Source organism: Littorina saxatilis, linkage group LG17 (assembly GCF_037325665.1).
Source record: "Littorina saxatilis isolate snail1 linkage group LG17, US_GU_Lsax_2.0, whole genome shotgun sequence".
Classification (NCBI taxonomy): Eukaryota; Metazoa; Mollusca; class Gastropoda; order Littorinimorpha; family Littorinidae; genus Littorina; species Littorina saxatilis.
The window spans coordinates 63,672,325-63,691,168 of NC_090261.1; the positions used below are offsets into that span (position 1 = coordinate 63,672,325).

At 45.1% G+C, this 18,844-nt stretch overlaps 1 protein-coding gene across 2 annotated transcripts; it reads left to right on the forward strand.

Moving 5' to 3' along the window:
• Positions 1 to 3,540: 3,540 nt before the first annotated feature.
• LOC138952098 (uncharacterized) lies at positions 3,541 to 18,445 on the forward strand. Of its 2 annotated transcripts, XR_011451300.1 has the most exons (6): positions 3,541 to 3,973; positions 8,039 to 8,141; positions 8,946 to 9,070; positions 12,715 to 12,909; positions 13,361 to 15,101; positions 15,226 to 18,445. XR_011451300.1 is itself a non-coding variant. In XM_070323692.1 (5 exons), the coding sequence occupies exons 1-5, from the start codon at positions 3,919 to 3,921 to the stop codon at positions 14,233 to 14,235; spliced, it is 1,353 nt and encodes a 450-aa protein (XP_070179793.1). In that variant the 5' UTR covers positions 3,541 to 3,918; the 3' UTR covers positions 14,236 to 18,445. The 2 variants fall into 2 exon arrangements, 1 of the variants encoding a protein (XP_070179793.1); XM_070323692.1 differs by having other exon boundaries at positions 13,361 to 18,445.
• The last annotated feature ends 399 nt before the right edge of the window (positions 18,446 to 18,844 follow it).

Consider the following 18,844-nt stretch of genomic DNA (forward strand, 5'->3'; position numbering starts at 1 on the left):
AAGCCCGGACTTCGGTATTGCATTTCAGCTTGGTGGCTTAAAAATTAATTTATGACTTTGGTCATTAAAAATCTGAAAATTGTAAAAAAAAATAAAAATTTATAAAACGATCCAAATTTACGTTTATCTTATTCTCCATCATTTGCTGATTCCAAAAACATATAAATATGTTATATTCGGATTAAAAACAAGCTCTGAAAATTAAATATATAAAAATTATTATCAAATTTTTTTTTCGAAATCAATTTAAAAACACTTTCATCTTATTCCTTGTTGGTTCCTGATTCCAAAAACATATAGATATGATATGTTTGGATTAAAAACACGCTCAGAAAGTTAAAACGAAGAGAGGTACAGAAAAGCGTGCTATCCTTCTCAGCGCAACGAATACCCCGCTCTTCTTGTCAATTCCACGGGCACTGCCTTTGCCACGGGCGGTGGAGTGACGATGCTACGAGTATACGGTCTTGCTGCGTTGCGTTGCGTTCAGTTTCATTCTGTGAGTTCGACAGCTACTTGACTAAATATTGTATTTTCGCCTTACGCGACTTGTTATATTTAGTCAAGTTTTGACTAAATATTTTAACATCGAGGGGGAATCGAAACGAGGGTCGTGGTGTATGTGCGTGTGTGCGTGCGTGTGTGCGTGTGTGTGTGTGTGTGTGTAGAGCGATTCAGACTAAACTACTGGACCGATCTTTATGAAATTTGACATGAGAGTTCCTGGGTATGAAATCCCCGAACGTTTTTCTCATTTTTTTGATAAATGTCTTTGATGACGTCATATCCGGCTTTTCGTGAAAGTTGAGGCGGCACTGTCACGCCCTCATTTTTCAACCAAATTGGTTGAAATTTTGGTCAAGTAATCTTCGACGAAGCCCGGACTTCGGTATTGCATTTCAGCTTGGTGGTTTAAAAATTAATTAATGACTTTGGTCATTAAAAATCTGAAAATTGTAAAAAAAAATAAAAATTTATAAAACGATCCAAATTTACGTTTATCTTATTCTCCATCATTTGCTGATTCCAAAAACATATAAATATGTTATATTCGGATTAAAAACAAGCTCTGAAAATTAAATATATAAAAATTATTATCAAAATTTTTTTTTGAAATCAATTTAAAAACACTTTCATCTTATTCCTTGTCGGTTCCTGATTCCAAAAATATATAGATATGATATGTTTGGATTAAAAACACGCTCAGAAAGTTAAAACGAAGAGAGGTACAGAAAAGCGTGCTATCCTTCTCAGCGCAACGAATACCCCGCTCTTCTTGTCAATTCCACGGGCACTGCCTTTGCCACGGGCGGTGGAGTGACGATGCTACGAGTATACGGTCTTGCTGCGTTGCGTTGCGTTCAGTTTCATTCTGTGAGTTCGACAGCTACTTGACTAAATATTGTATTTTCGCCTTACGCGACTTGTTTTACATTTGGTCAAGTTTTGACTAAATGTTTTAACATAGAGGGGGGAATCGAGACGAGGGTCGTGGTGTATGTGTGTGTGTCTGTCTGTGTGTGTGTGTAGAGCGATTCAGACTAAACTACTGGACCGATCTTTATGAAATTTGACATGAGAGTTCCTGGGTATGATATCCCCGAACGTTTTTTTCATTTTTTTGATAAATGTCTTTGATGACGTCATATCCGGCTTTTCGTGAAAGTTGAGGCGGCACTGTCACGCTCTCATTTTTCAACTAAATTGGTTGAAATTTTGGTCAAGTAATCTCCGACGAAGCCCGGACTTCGGTATTGCATTTCAGCTTGGTGGCTTAAAAATTAATTAATGACTTTGGTCATTCAAAATCTGAAAATTGTAAAATTTTTTTTTTTATAAAACGATCCAAATTTACGTTCATCTTATTCTCCATCATTTTCTGATTCCAAAAACATATAAATATGTTATATTTGGATTAAAAACAAGCTCTGAAAATTAAAAATATAAAAAATATGATCAAAATTAAATTTTCGAAATCAATTTAAAAACACTTTCATCTTATTCCTTGTCGGTTCCTGATTCCAAAAACATATAGATATGATATGTTTGGATTGAAAACACGCTCAGAAAGTTAAAACGAAGAGAGGTACAGAAAAGCGTGCTATCCTTCTCAGCGCAGCTACTTGACTAAATGTTGTATTTTCGCCTTACGCGACTTGTTTCTCTTTTGGCAGGGTTCACTCTAAATTTGCCGCCTAAAACGGACTCGTTTCTGTCCACAGCCAAAGCTTTTATCACACAAAAATTACTATATATGACAGCTAAGACCGTATGTGTTACATTTTAGCAGTGTCGACCCCGAGTTTCTACTGCAAACAACAAATAATAGCAAAATCGCAAAGTATGTGTGAGTCCCCTAATATGGACCACCTTCAACAAATCGAAGAAAATAAAACCTAAAGGCTATTTTCATTAATTCATTAGGAAGCTTGCTGGAAATAACCTATAACTAGCCCTCGAGATTTAAAAAAAATATAACAAATATTCTACTTTTCGTGAAAGTTGATAATTTCACTTATTTTCACTCTGTTTTTGATAAGCTTCTTTAGTTTCATGGTGTGCTTCAAATAATGCTCTCATCAACCCAAAACAGATGAATCTAAAGCATATTTTAATTATTCTGACTTGCACACTAAGTTGTATCATGTTATTTGAAGTGTAGGGGGCTTTTTACAGTGATTCGTGATGGCCGCTTCACTGGTCCATATTAGGCGCCCAGGCTCCTAATATGGACCATTTGTGATTTTTTTCTGTATTTAATTTTTGCTGAATGTCTATCAAAGCTATTTCACTCTAATTAGGCCTAACGGTTAACCTAAGAGAGAAGGACTACCAAACACAAAATGAAACTTCTTCGCAAGAAAACAAGCTAGTTATCAGCATGAAACAAAAAGTGGTCCATATTAGGAGCCCTTCTCCTACTACTTATTAGTAGTAGTAGAAGACTGTATGGAATAAGGAGTAAATAATGATCGACCGGCGATTGGATACAAGCTCCTGTGGTCGGAACTAGTCATGAACAGTAGGCTACGAAAGTTTATGTTGGCTGGTTGAGCGGTGTAATCAAATGAGTTGTTTGTTTTTACAATGTCCTCCTCTGTATTCAACATGCACGCAGTTATGAAAAAACTGACGCACACACCAACACACATACACACTCAGACCCCTTTACATATAGATAAACTGACATACCCTCGCACAGAGAGACAGACTGACAGACAGACACCCTACAGACAGACAGACAATGATATAAAAGGCGCACACAGACATACAGAAAGACTGACACACACACAGATACATCGACTCAGCACACACAGACACGCACGCACGCACGCACGCGGCACACACATACTCACACTCACACACACACTCACACACACACACACACACACAATCACCCCCGCCCCATAATTAAAGAACCAGTGACTAATCACTAATCAATAACACCTGTGCAGGGTTTTTTCCACACACAGACAACAAGTCAAGGCAGGTAGAGCGACACACACCTCAGCGCGCGCTCTTCTCGTACTGACCCACACACACCCGCCCCGCGCACACACTACCCGGATGTAGCAGTCACAGACACACAACAAGACCTCCGTTTGGCAGAACTTTGCTGTCACAACGCTGCCTTTTGAGTCTTCCGGCGTTGAAGAAGTAGTTTGGACTGTGCGACAGACCAGAGAGATAAGACTTAGAGATTTGACAGAGCTGATAACATGTAGAGTGGATTCAATGGTTGACAGAGCTGATAACATGTAGAGTGGATTCAATGGTTGTCAATAACATGTAACGGTAAGAACGCTATATTGATCGTCTGCTTGGCGCACTGAATCCGTCCAGTAACTGAACAGAACTGAGTGCTACCGGCTAGGAACAGGCAGCCTCCCTCCCTGCTGCTGCGACATACAGGCTGCCATGGCGCACAGGTGTATTCCGCACCTGGCGGTCCTATTGTCCCTGCTAATAACAGGTAAGTTTATATACCTTGATGATGACTGTAGATGTGTATTACTTATTTCTGGTCTGCCTATACGTACTAGTAGTGACGTGAGTCAAACAATAGTTAAAAAAAACAAGAATTGTAGGTTATTTGAACGTTTAATTATTGACAAAATGAATCGTTAGAATAGAGTTGTTGTTATTATGAGTGTGTGTGTGTGTGTGTGTGTGTGTGTGTGTGTGTGTGTGTGTGTGTGTGTGTGTGTGTGTGTGTGTGTGTGTGTGTGTATGTAGAACAGTTTACCGTCAACAGTCGGCGAAATATAAGTTTCATAAACGCACACATATAATACGGAAAAGGTATCAAGAACGTAGGTTATATGAAGCTGTGTGCAAACTTGATTCTGGGGATACAAGATTAACTTCCTTGTACAACACTTATTGTGGGGATACAAGACTAACTTCCTTGTACAACACTTATTGTGGGGATACACGACTAACTTCCTTGTACAACACTTATTGTGGGGATACAAGACTAACTTCCTTGTACAACACTTATTGTGGGGATACAAGATTAACTTCCTTGTACAACACTTATTGTGGGGATACAAGATTAACTTCCTTGTACAACACTTATTTATGCCTTCGCATTTGCATTTTGGGTGTGGTGGTGCTGACAGAAGTGTGACTAGATCACCGCGTTTTGTGCAAGCTCTGAATTCAACCCTTTTTACATTTAGTCAAGTGTGTGTGTGTGTGTTAGAGGGAACCCACCTTGATATATACCTTGCCCTCTTGTATGCCTGTCACACACACACTAAATGTAGACTATCTGAATGTAGCGTGTTAGAGGGAACCCACCTTAATACATACCTTGCCCTCTTGTATGCCTGTAACACACACACTAAATGTAGACTATCTGAATGTAGCGTGTTAGAGGGAACCCACCTTAATACATACCTTGCCCTCTTGTATGCCTGTAACACACACACTAAATGTAGACTATCTGAATGTAGCGTGTTAGAGGGAACCCACCTTAATAATACCTTGCCCTCTTGTATGCCTGTAAAACACACACTAAATGTAGACTATCTGAATGTAGCGTGTTAGAGGGAACCCACCTTAATACATGCCTTGCCTTCTTGTATGCCTGTCACACACACACTAAATGTAGACTATCTGAATGTAGCGTGTTAGAGGGAACCCACCTTAATACATACCTTGCCCTCTTGTATGCCTGTCACACACACACTAAATGTAGACTATCTGAATGTAGCGTGTTAGAGGGAACCCACCTTACGCCATGCCTTGCCTTCTTGTATGCCTGTAACACACACACTAAATGTAGACTATCTGAATGTAGTGTGTTAGAGGGAACCCACCTTAATACATACCTTGCCTTCTTGTATGCCTGTAACACACACACTAAATGTAGACTATCTGAATGTAGTGTGTTAGAGGGAACCCACCTTAATACATACCTTGCCCTCTTGTATGCCTGTCACACACACACTAAATGTAGACTATCTGAATGTAGCGTGTTAGAGGGAACCCACCTTAATACATGCCTTGCCTTCTTGTATGCCTGTCACACACACACTAAATGTAGACTATCTGAATGTAGCGTGTTAGAGGGAACCCACCTTAATACATACCTTGCCCTCTTGTATGCCTGTAACACACACACTAAATGTAGACTATCTGAATGTAGCGTGTTAGAGGGAACCCACCTTAATACATACCTTGCCCTCTTGTATGCCTGTCACACACACACTAAATGTAGACTATCTGAATGTAGCGTGTTAGAGGGAACCCACCTTACGCCATGCCTTGCCTTCTTGTATGCCTGTCACACACACACTAAATGTAGACCAGGGGCGAATCCAGGGGGGGTTTCCGGGGTTTCCGGAACCCCCCCCCCCCAGCCTAAAATAAAAAGAAAAAAAATTAAAAAAGAGAAGAAAAAAAGAAGAAATAAATAAATTTGAAAATAAAGATGAACTGATGCTCAGATTGCACCAGATTGCTCCATTTTCCTCGATTTTGGGTAATTTATTGGCTCAGGTATCCAGATCGGTTAATTGCCGATATTGAGATATAAATTTGTCTTCTTAAATTTACTTTTTGGAAGGTGTATTAGGAGCAGTTTCTTGGCCCCGGACCCCCCTAGGAGGTTTCGAACGCTTCGCGCCCTCAACAAAACGCTTCGCGTCGTCGAATTATCACTAAAAGAAATGTGGAACCCCCCCCCCCCCCCTTAAAAATGATGTGATCAGCCTCTGTAGACTAGCACGGAACTTGCACACATAAAGACTGGAATACTGTACCGTAAACTACCTTGAAAGCGCCCTGTATCGAGCAAACGCCCACCCCCTACTTTTGGGCAAAAAGTGTGTAAAGGGTATAGTACCCAGTAAACGCCCACCCCCTACTTGTGGGCAAAAAGTGTGTAAATGGTATAGTGCCCAGTAAACGCCCACCCCCTACTTGTGGGCAAAGAGTGTGTAAAGGGTATAGTACCCAACAAACGTCCACCCCCTACTTGTGGGCAAAAAGTGTGTAAAGGGTATAGTACCCAGCAAACGTCCACCCCCTACTTGTGGGCAAAGAGTGTGTAAAGGGTATAGTACCCAGCAAACGACCACCCCCTACTTGTGGGCAAAAAGTGTGTAAAGGGTATAGTACCCAGCAAACGACCACCCCCTACTTGTGGGCAAAAAGTGTGTAAAGGGTATAGTACCCAGCAAACGTCCACCCCCTACTTGTGGGCAAAGAGTGTGTAAAAGGTATAAAACCCAGTAAACGTCCACCCCCTACGAAGCTCAGTAAATATTTTTCGCTGATTGTTGTTTCATTATATGATAAGTTAGGCACACGGCCAAGACCTTTCATCAGAGTTAATGGTGACAATATTCAATGAATGAAGTCTTATACCGCTTAGTTCTAATCTCACCACACGCCTATCTGCACAGCAATGGACACGCAGAATGACAAGCTCGGAGACTCAGCTAAAGAGGTCCGCTTTGGGAACTATGGAGGACGACACGTTTTATTAGGTTGTGTTCTTCTCCAACACGCCTGACTACTGTGTTCTCTGGATCCCTTGATTCACTTCAATAAACTGACAACAAAATAATACCACATCCAACTCATTTCTTTATGATTCTCGACCGATTGCTAAGATGCGGGTGGTATAAATAAGATCTTGATGCGGGTGGTATAAATAAGATCTTGATGCGGGTGGTATAAATAAGATCTTGATATTTTCTTTTCGCTTTTCTTTTCACTTTTCGTTTGAATTATGAATATGAAAACCATTTAACGCAAAATGATCAAGTTGCTATGTTTCAATGTCGCTACATGGGCATTCACACACACGCGACCTCAAACAACTAGAATGCACTCCTTAAACCTGTCCATTCCAACTATACGTCGTCCTGATAACTGTTTCAGAGACTTACACAACTAACTAAGCTTCACAGCAGTAATGAGTCAAATCTGTGTGTCAATGTGATTGGTTTCATCTCAGCAAATCACTTTACATGCATGTGTCTGTGTGTCTGTCTGTGTGTCTGTGTCTGTGTGTGTGTGTGTCTGTGTGTGTCTGTCTGTGTGCGTGTGTCTGTCTGTGTGCGTGTGTCTGTGTGTCTGTGTGTGTGTGTGTGTCTGTGTGTGTGTCTGTGTGTGTGTCTGTGTGTGTGTCTGTATGTGTGTGTCTGTGTGTGTGTCTGTGTGTGTCTGTGTGTGTGTCTGTGTGTGTCTGTGTGTGTGTGTCTGTGTGGCTGTGTGTATGTGTCTGTGTGTGTGTCTGTGTGTGTGTGTGTGTCTGTGTGTCTGTGTGTGTGTGTGTGTGTCTGTGTGTGTGTCTGTGTCTGTGTGTGTGTCCGTGTGTCTGTGTCTGTGTGTGTGTGTGTCTGTGTGTCTGTGTGTGTCTGTGTGTCTGTTTGTGTGTGTGTCTGTGTGTCTGTCTGTGTGTCTATCTGTGTGTCTATGTGTCTGTGTCTGTGTGTCTGTCTGTCTGTGTGTCTGTGTGTGTGTCTGTGTGTGTCTGTGTGTGTGTCTGTGTGTGTGTGTCTGTGTGTCTGTGTGCATGCAGGGTGCAAGGGACAGTGTAACAGCAGCAGACCACGGCATCTGTACGCCACCTACGGGCCAGACGCCATCTACTCGCCGGGCTACCCACGCCACAACTATCCCAAGTAAGTCACCATATTCTACACCAAGACTGGAAACCACATCTCTAATATTTCGACGTAGTTCGTATGTGTTTCAGTTGACGTCCTTCCACGTGTGTTGGCTACCATTCCCATGAACACTCTAATTTCCTTCGAGTAGACTTTTAAAGGCACAGTGCAGCTTGCGTTTTTCAGTGTTGCAGCTGAGTGCATTTACAGTTCAAAAATCCTCCTATGGTAGTAAAACAAACCCAAAACTACCCAACGACGACATCTGTGAAGCTTGACAGTTTCTTGTTCACGCGAGTGCATAAATTAACCTAGTTATTACGTGGTGTTTGGTCGGAGTTCGATTCAACTGAGTGATTCCGGCCTCCATTTTGTTTTACACAAACTCATGATGATGTCTGACATAGTTTGCTAGTGACGTGTCTTTTTGTGCATGATGTGGTGATCTACCTGATCTAAATTTAGATTCAAAAATAGGTCAAGACCAGCCGGGTCCGAGTACGAAATTAATTCGTAAAAAAATCGCAGTTCTTGACTCTTTGGGTGCAAGTCAATGAAACTTGGCAGTTCTTCTAACGGATAGCTGCCTGAGGTATGACTAAAAGCCCCAGGGGCTCCGTGCACCTGGATTTGACAAGTTCAGTACCTTTTTTTTCAGTACGTACGTGTTTGATCCCACGATTCTGACTATCAAACGTTGACGGGGATGTTCCTGTTGTTCAAATTGATGTTGCGCGTGGTGTCACGTGATTTGTGTGTGTGTTGCAGCAACGCGGACTGCGTGTGGTCTGTGTCACGTGACTTGTGTGTGTGTTGCAGCAACGCGAACTGCACGTGGTTGATCGAGGCGGAGCCAAGCCTGGTGATCAGGGTGAGGGTGGTGTGGATGGAGGTGGAGCAACATGCCACGTGTAACTACGACAGGCTGTCGCTGTACGACGGACGTAAGTCACTCTGCACCGCCAGCACAACGACTTCCACAACAACCACAACCACCACCACCACCACCACCACCACCACAACAACAACAACAACAACAACAACAACAACAATTACCACCACAACACACAATCCTTCCCATCCTCCCTTCCCGTCCATCTTTTACGTTAAAGTAAAGTTAGGACAACAAAATATTATTTTCAGATAGACCAGGAATCGAGACTAGAGTGGTGGTGTTGTGTGCGCGCGCGCACAGCGGTTCCTGGAAAACTACCTGACATATTTTATGAAACCTTGCATGTGAGTTCTTGCAGAGAGTATCCCCAGATTGTTCTTTTTCATTTTCTCGATAAATGTGTTTGATGACGTCATATCCGGTTTCTTACAATAGCTGAGACCGCACTGTGGTGACCTCAGTTTTCAAGAAAATTGATTGCAATTTTGATTAAATATTCTTTGTCTCAGTCCGTACTATGGGATTGCATTTCAGCTCGGAAGTTTAGAAAATAGATGATAAACTTGCCATTTAAAGTTGTCATTAAAATCGAATTTTCACAAAGAGATTTGAACATGATTGCGTTTTGTTCCTCATACATTTTTGAATAAAGAAAACATAGATTTGTTACGGTTTTTTTCTGAAAGTATGCTCACAATTGAAGAAAATAGGTAATTGGTTGTTCTCTAGACCCGTGTACCATTTTGTGACATGCATTTTCAGTCCTTTAAATGATTATGACGTATAGCAATTGGCAACTAGAATGTATTCGCTTTGCATTTTTCAGTAATACTCCAGTAAGAAAATTATACATGTACAGGCATGCAACAAAAAAACCATAGTATATATTTTTATCTTTTTAAAAACATGTTAGTATTCAAACCCATGTCAAAACCTTCGAGTTCCATGTTACCATTGTGATTACATGATGTACTTTGAAACCTTTGTAATTTCCTGACAAACAAAATGTGCAAGTATTTCTCATTCTTTCTCTGCAGGCCAAGAATGTATATGGAACCAGTATTCATAAATGAAATCAATGTGTATGGTTACATCGACTCAGTTAAGTAAAGAAATATCACGTTCGTTACATGGCTTCCACTGGGACACCGCAGCTCTGGAGAATAACCCTACTACGTTTGTTTCTCGGAGAGGGCGTGACCCGTCTCGGTCTTCGGCTAGCTAAGCCTTACTACTTGCAGTCTCGATGATGACTGGTTATCAGTGTTGATCTTGTAGCTTATTCAGACCGACATATTGACTAAATGTTTTGATATTGCTTGACACGACGTGTTGTGTGTGTAGGGTCCAACTACTTCCCACGGCTAGCCAGGCTGTGTTCGGGTCACGGGGAGGTTTGATATTGCTTGACACGACGTGTTGTGTGTGTAGGGTCCAGCTACTTCCCACGGCTAGCCAGGCTGTGTTCGGGTGACGGGGAGGTTTGATATTGCTTGACACGACGTGTTGTGTGTGTGGGGTCCAGCTACTTCCCACGGCTAGCCAGGCTGTGTTCGGGTGACGGGGAGGTTTGATATTGCTTGACACGACGTGTTGTGTGTGTAGGGTCCAGCTACTTCCCACGGCTAGCCAGGCTGTGTTCGGGTCACGGGGAGGTTTGATATTGCTTGACACGACGTGTTGTGTGTGTAGGGTCCAGCTACTTCCCACGGCTAGCCAGGCTGTGTTCGGGTGACGGGGAGGTTTGATATTGCTTGACACGACGTGTTGTGTGTGTAGGGTCCAGCTACTTCCCACGGCTAGCCAGGCTGTGTTCGGGTGACGGGGAGGTTTGATATTGCTTGACACGACGTGTTGTGTGTGTAGGGTCCAGCTACTTCCCACGGCTAGCCAGGCTGTGTTCGGGTCACGGGGAGGTTTGATATTGCTTGACACGACGTGTTGTGTGTGTAGGGTCCAGCTACTTCCCACGGCTAGCCAGGCTGTGTTCGGGTGACGGGGAGGTTTGATATTGCTTGACACGACGTGTTGTGTGTGTAGGGTCCAGCTACTTCCCACGGCTAGCCAGGCTGTGTTCGGGTCACGGGGAGGTTTGATATTGCTTGACACGACGTGTTGTGTGTGTAGGGTCCAGCTACTTCCCACGGCTAGCCAGGCTGTGTTCGGGTGACGGGGAGGTTTGATATTGCTTGACACGACGTGTTGTGTGTGTAGGGTCCAGCTACTTCCCACGGCTAGCCAGGCTGTGTTCGGGTCACGGGGAGGTTTGATATTGCTTGACACGACGTGTTGTGTGTGTAGGGTCCAGCTACTTCCCACGGCTAGCCAGGCTGTGTTCGGGTGACGGGGAGGTTTGATATTGCTTGACACGACGTGTTGTGTGTGTAGGGTCCAGCTACTTCCCACGGCTAGCCAGGCTGTGTTCGGGTCACGGGGAGGTTTGATATTGCTTGACACGACGTGTTGTGTGTGTAGGGTCCAGCTACTTCCCACGGCTAGCCAGGCTGTGTTCGGGTGACGGGGAGGTTTGATATTGCTTGACACGACGTGTTGTGTGTGTAGGGTCCAGCTACTTCCCACGGCTAGCCAGGCTGTGTTCGGGTCACGGGGAGGTTTGATATTGCTTGACACGACGTGTTGTGTGTGTAGGGTCCAGCTACTTCCCACGGCTAGCCAGGCTGTGTTCGGGTCACGGGGAGGTTTGATATTGCTTGACACGACGTGTTGTGTGTGTAGGGTCCAGCTACTTCCCACGGCTAGCCAGGCTGTGTTCGGGTGACGGGGAGGTTTGATATTGCTTGACACGACGTGTTGTGTGTGTAGGGTCCAGCTACTTCCCACGGCTAGCCAGGCTGTGTTCGGGTCACGGGGAGGTTTGATATTGCTTGACACGACGTGTTGTGTGTGTAGGGTCCAGCTACTTCCCACGGCTAGCCAGGCTGTGTTCGGGTGACGGGGAGGTTTGATATTGCTTGACACGACGTGTTGTGTGTGTAGGGTCCAGCTACTTCCCACGGCTAGCCAGGCTGTGTTCGGGTCACGGGGAGGTTTGATATTGCTTGACACGACGTGTTGTGTGTGTAGGGTCCAGCTACTTCCCACGGCTAGCCAGGCTGTGTTCGGGTGACGGGGAGGTTTGATATTGCTTGACACGACGTGTTGTGTGTGTAGGGTCCAGCTACTTCCCACGGCTAGCCAGGCTGTGTTCGGGTCACGGGGAGGTTTGATATTGCTTGACACGACGTGTTGTGTGTGTAGGGTCCAGCTACTTCCCACGGCTAGCCAGGCTGTGTTCGGGTCACGGGGAGGTTTGATATTGCTTGACACGACGTGTTGTGTGTGTAGGGTCCAGCTACTTCCCACGGCTAGCCAGGCTGTGTTCGGGTCACGGGGAGGTTTGATATTGCTTGACACGACGTGTTGTGTGTGTAGGGTCCAGCTACTTCCCACGGCTAGCCAGGCTGTGTTCGGGTCACGGGGAGGTTTGATATTGCTTGACACGACGTGTTGTGTGTGTAGGGTCCAGCTACTTCCCACGGCTAGCCAGGCTGTGTTCGGGTCACGGGGAGGTTTGATATTGCTTGACACGACGTGTTGTGTGTGTAGGGTCCAGCTACTTCCCACGGCTAGCCAGGCTGTGTTCGGGTCACGGGGAGGTTTGATATTGCTTGACACGACGTGTTGTGTGTGTAGGGTCCAGCTACTTCCCACGGCTAGCCAGGCTGTGTTCGGGTCACGGGGAGGTGTACCACAGCAGCGGTCACCGCGTGTTCCTAGCCTTCCGGTCAGACAGCAGCATCACAAGCACCGGCTTTGAGCTAGAGTTCTCCGCCATCAACCACTGGCAGGTCCCCAGCACCACCCCCCTCACCACCACCACAGCTTGGTGTAAGTTCCCTCCCTTTGCTTTCAGTGTCACGTGACCCGTGGTTGTGGCAGACGGCGTGTTAAAGCCGAACACCTGTCTTCAGGCCACAAAGCCTTGTTACAGTAGTAGAAGGCCACAAAGCTAAATTCAGCGTTGCAAGCGACACCGGATGTAGTCCAGACATGAATATACAAAGCAACATCTGTGGCGCCCGCAAACCAGCCGATGTTGCATGTTGATCGTGTAGCGAGTGTCCCTGTTATCAATGTGTGGGGTCTTGCCTTCAAATCACATTTTGTATTATTTTGCTTGAGAGAGAGAGAGACAGAGACAGAGACAGACAGAGACAGACAGACAGACAGACATAGATGCTCGATGAAAACAGTGTGTTCAACAGATCGGCACAGACTACATGATGACCACAACGTCTGACCTTGACACTATTCAAAGCTAACCTTGACACTGTTTCAGGGCTGACGAGGCGCACGAGCACGACGACAGCCAGCTACCAGTGGGCCCCCCACGTCAACACGGCGGCGCTGATCGGGGGCATCACGGGGGGCCTGGTCTTCCTCTTGGTCTGCTGCATCCTGTGCCGCTACTACTGCACGCGTCACGCCTACACCTCCCGCCAGCAGTCCCCCCCCTTCTACCCCCCTCTTGGCCCCTCAGCCCCGCCCCCAAACGCCACCATCTACCAGAACAACAATGCGGTGTTCATGGTGTCGGCCCCTGGCCAGGCCCTGCAAGGCCCCGCCCCGCCCTATGGGGGCAGCACCAACTATGCCTTCAGCCCGGGCGGGGAGGCGCCGCCAGCCTACTTCGCCGTGCACCACGCTGCTGGTCCCATGCAGCATCGCGTGGGCGGAGCGTCTGTCTTTGGGACGGGGCCTCAGCCTCCACCTCCCACCTACACTGAAGCCATGAAGCTGTCCCACCCCCCGGCCGTGTCAATGCCTGGTTTCTCACTTCCGCCCTTTCCTCCCTCCGTAGCCTCCTCCCTCCCCCTCCAAACCCCATCAGGCAATGCGGCTGGCGTCCATGTTTTGCCTTCCCTACCTCCTCCCTATCCCCCTCCCGACCCTACAAGCATTCCTTCGGCTCCATGTCGACCTGCCCCACCCCCACCCCCACGCAGACCAACCGCTTTGACATCTGACGTAGTTACGCCAATCAGCGGACAGGCACCGCCCACCACGACTGTCGCCCCGCCCATTACAGGTCAAGCACCGCCCACTGTGGATCCGGCCACGCCAATCAGTGGTCAGGCCACACCCACCGCGACCTCAGTCACTTCCCCACTGGGACCGATACCACCTCTGCCTGGTTATACACCGCCCCAGTAGAGCTAGGTACTGCATGGTTATACACCGCCCCAGTAGAGCTAGGTACTGCATGGTTATACACCGCCCCAGTAGAGCTAGGTACTGCATGGTTATACACCGCCCCAGTAGAGCTAGGTACTGCATGGTTATACACCGCCCCAGTAGAGCTAGGTACTGCATGGTTATACACCGCCCCAGTAGAGCTAGGTACTGCATGGTTATACACCGCCCCAGTAGAGCTAGGTACTGCATGGTTATACACCGTCCCAGTAGAGCTAGGTACTGCATGGTTATACACCGCCCCAGTAGAGCTAGGTACTGCATGGTTATACACCGCCCCAGTAGAGCTAGGTACTGCATGGTTATACACCGCCCCAGTAGAGCTAGATACTGCATGGTTATACACCGCCCCAGTAGAGCTAGATACTGCATGGTTATACACCGCCCCAGTAGAGCTAGGTACTGCATGGTTATACACCGCCCCAGTAGAGCTAGGTAGTGTATGGTGGCGAAGTAGTATTAAAATATCGTTACGGTTTCGCATTGGGCGCAGACTCATCTGATCAAAACCACGTCCTGTGCCTGACTGTTTGCTGTTTGCTTCAATGGCAAGTTGTTGTGAAGGAAATCACGGAAGATACTAACCAGTAACCTGCAATGTTGACAGTGATATCCTCCACGCTTTTTAGAAGCGCTAACCAGGGATACTAGTGTGACACAGCAAAGTGACTAGCACGTGCTGTGAATTCAGCTCACTCACTGACAGATAGTTGACGTTGTGAATCGTAACGCAGATATCAGTACACTTGACCACTGTCCATCGACAGAGAGGGGTCTGTTACAGGAATCGACCGGGAGAAAGGAGGCCCGCGTAAAGCACTTTTAAGGTAAATGGAATAAGCATTTGAGTATCGTTAATGTTTATCGCATAAGTTGAATCGACTAACACTGTAACTTTAAACATAGCAGACAGATATCAAAGACAAGATGTCCGCTATTTATGTTGTGCAGTGCGTCGTATAACCGGTCAGACAGGAAGGTAGCGACCAGATGACATCACCAAGGATCTGAGAAGTCGCCGTATTTATCTTACCTATTGACTTGCCAAGCGGAGATTCGACGGGATTTCTAGACGCTAGAGCACGGTTATTTTGTGTCCGAATAGTTGGACCCTTGAGGTCACTGGGCGATATTACTGCGTAGACCGAGGTCGCCAGTAAGAGGATTTAGTAGAAATACATTTCCTACTGTACGGCTATAGAAGCTGTGTGATTCTGTGTAGGACCAGAATTAAAATATGTCCACAAGAACTTGATAACTTAAGATAAGGAATATTTAGTAGCCAGAGCAGACGGTGATTTTTTTGACTATACAAGAGCCGTGAGTTGTTACACTTAAACTAGATACCGTGCGCCTATGAGGTCACGGTCTGTTTGTATTTCTTTACCTGATTGAAGAGTAAAGAGTTTTGGTAGCGCAATTGTACGAGATTGTCATCTCTAGTTGTTTTTATTGCTACAAAACTGAGTACCGGATTTTTGAGTATATAACCTTTATGTTCATGATTGTGTGTATTTGTGTGTATGCTGTCATAACTGATTATTACAGTGAAGGGAACTTACAGTTGGAGTTTTGTTTGTTTCCGTATGACAGCGTACTAGCGCATTTGCATTCATTCACAGTTGTGTCAATGGCAAGTTGTGTCAATGGCAAGTTGTGTCAATGGCAAGTTGTGTCAATGGCAAGTTGTGTCAATGGCAAATTGTGTCAATGGCAAGTTGTGTAAACGCTATGCTTGGAGTCAAAGCCCACAGTTGTGATAAACAAACTGGATTCACTAGCCAACCCCCCCCCCCCCCCCCTCCTCCCCAAACATGCCTTACATTGTGAGAGTTGAACCATACCTGTGACTCGGCGAGCACTGTTAACTTGTACCTTCTTCCTGGAGAAGAACACTCGGCGAGCACTGTTAACTTGTACCTTCTTCATGGAGAAGAACACTCGGCGAGCACTGTTAACTTGTACCTTCTTCCTGGAGAAGAACACTCGGCGGCGAGTAACAAAACCGTTCTACTGATTTTATTTTAGCGACGTTTTTACATTTGTTTTGCAAAACCAATTACTTTTTATGCCTTTTTACATTGAGTCAAGTTTTGACTAAATGTTTTAACATAGAGGGGGAATCGAGACGAGTGTGTGTGTATTTGTGTGTGTGTGTGTGTGTGTGTGCGTGTGTGTGTGTGTGTGTGTGTGTGTGTGTGTGTGTGTGTGTGTGTGTGTGTGTGTGTGTGTGTGTGTGTGTGTGTGTGTGTGTAGAGCGATTCAGAGTAAACTGCTGGACCGATCTTCATGAAACTTTACATGAGAGTTCCTGGGAATGATATCCCCAGTTGTTTTTTTAATTTTTTCGATAAATGTCTTTGATGACGTCATATCCTGCTTTTTGTGAAAGTTGAGGCGGCACTGTCACACCTTCAGTTTTCAATCAAATTGATTGACATTTTGGCCAAGTAATCTTCGACAAAGGCCGGACTTTGGTATTGCATTTCAGCTTGGAGGCTTACAAATTACCTAATGAGTTTGGTCATTAAAAATCTGAAAATTGTAATTAAATTGTTTTTTATAAAACGATCCAAAATTAATTTAATCTTATTTTTCATCATTGTCTGATTCCAAAAACATTTAAGAATGTTATATTTGCATTGAAAACAAGCTCAGAAAATAAAAAATATTAAAATTATGATTAAAATCAAATTTTCAAAATCGATTTAAAAACAATTTCATTGTATTCCTTGTTGGTTCCTGATTCCAAAAACATAATAGATATGATAAGTTTGAATTAAAAAACAAGCTCAGAAAGTTAAAAAGAACAGAGATACAGAAAAGCGTGCAATCCTGCTCTGCACAATCACTACCGCGCTATTCTGGCAAGTCAATTTCAATGCCTTTGCCACGAGCGGTGGACTGACGATGCTATGAGTATACGGTCTTTGTGAAAAAAATGCAGTGCGCTCAGTTTCATTCTGTGAGTACGACAGCTTGACTAAATGTTGTATTTTTGCCTTACGCGACTTGTTTCTGTTGTTGCAAAGTGATTTGACAATGTGTAACCATGATGGCCTTCACCCCATGAACTTTGAGAAGAAAGCCGAATGCATAATACCTACAATGAGTATTGAAGTGATGCTATTTGCCCACGGAAGTGTTTCCTTAGTGATGCTATTTGCACACGGAAGTGTTTCCTAAGTGATGCTATTTGCACACGGAAGTGTTTCCTATGTGATGCTATTTGCGCACGGAAGTGTTTCCTAAGTGATGCTATTTGCACACGGAATTGTTTCCTAAGTGATGCTATTTGCACACGGAAGTGTTTCCTAAGTGATGCTATTTTCACACGGAAGTGTTTCCTAGTGTTAAACTGACGACACAGGCTGGTTAAACACGTGAAATAGTAACGATGCTATTGCGTCAACCACGTTTTTTTTTTTTAGTCAGATTAAGAAGGAAAACGACGTTCGTTGCCTGAAAGCGGCAATTCTTAATCTCCATGTTGTTCTTCTTTTCGCAAGAAAACTACGATTTGACTTAACGATTGGAGAGTGTTGATCTCGTCAAGCCTTCGTGTTGAACAGTGGGTATTGTCGTCAAGCCTTCGTGTTGAACAGTGGGTATTGTTGTGGTTGTGTTCTCACCATAGTTGTTATTTTCTTCTTACAAAACTGCTTCAGGAAATTGACCAAGTATCACATCCGATGTACGTGCGTGTACTGGAAACAATGTGAGTCAATGTGAAAACCTGAAGGTTGCGTCTCGCTGTGGTACGCCCCCAACTTGACACCGGGGCCTGAAGGTTGCGTCTCGCTGTGGTACGCCCCCAACTTGACACCGGGGCCGAGCTGCACGAGAAAGTTACCAACCGGGTGGGAGCCAGCCGCGGTGTTGGATTGGTTGAAAGTAAAATTTGGTGTGATTTAATAAAAATCTGACTCCGCGGTTAGTTCTCTCCCGTTTGGGTGGCACCCACCTTGGCTTCGTGCACCTCAGCCCTGGTACACAATCTGTGTTTTTCCCATAGGGATTTTGTCTTGAACATCACATGAAGAATAGACCAGATACTTGTATAGCCTACTGCACGCTCAGTGTTATATTTGTACTTTGTGATATGAAGTTGTGCGCTTGGTGTTTCCTGAGTTGTAATGACTCCACGACATAATACACATGTTGAACGTATTTTCTTGTTGTGTGTTTCGTGATGTATCTGTATGCATACATGCGTGTTCGATCGTAACACGTCTTGCGAGAGAGAGAAGATCAGCGTGTGTGATAGTAACACGTCTTGCGAGAGAGAGAAGATCAGCGTGTGTGATAGCAACACGTCTTGCGAGAGAGAGAAGATCAGCGTGTGTGATAGTAACACGTCTTGTCGGAGAGAGAGAAGATCAGCGTGTGTGATAGTAACACGTCTTTAACACGTCTTGCGAGAGAGAGATGATCATCACCACAGCACTGACAACACTATTGTGTTTTAGCGTAGCAATAGGGCAGTATTTTGATGAGAAAATTAAAATGTCGCCGAGCCGAAGACAAAGCGCATTTTACTTGTTCCAGTCAAAATATCTGGCGTTTAGCC

Coding starts and splice junctions, on each gene's coding strand:
- LOC138952098 (XM_070323692.1), top strand. CDS start 3,919: ATGGCGCACAGGTGTATTCCGCACCTGGCGGTCCTATTGTCCCTGCTA. Junction 3,974..8,038: donor ATTGTCCCTGCTAATAACAG/GTAAGTTTATAT, acceptor GTGTGCATGCAG/GGTGCAAGGGACAGTGTAAC. Junction 8,142..8,945: donor CCACGCCACAACTATCCCAA/GTAAGTCACCAT, acceptor TGTGTGTTGCAG/CAACGCGAACTGCACGTGGT.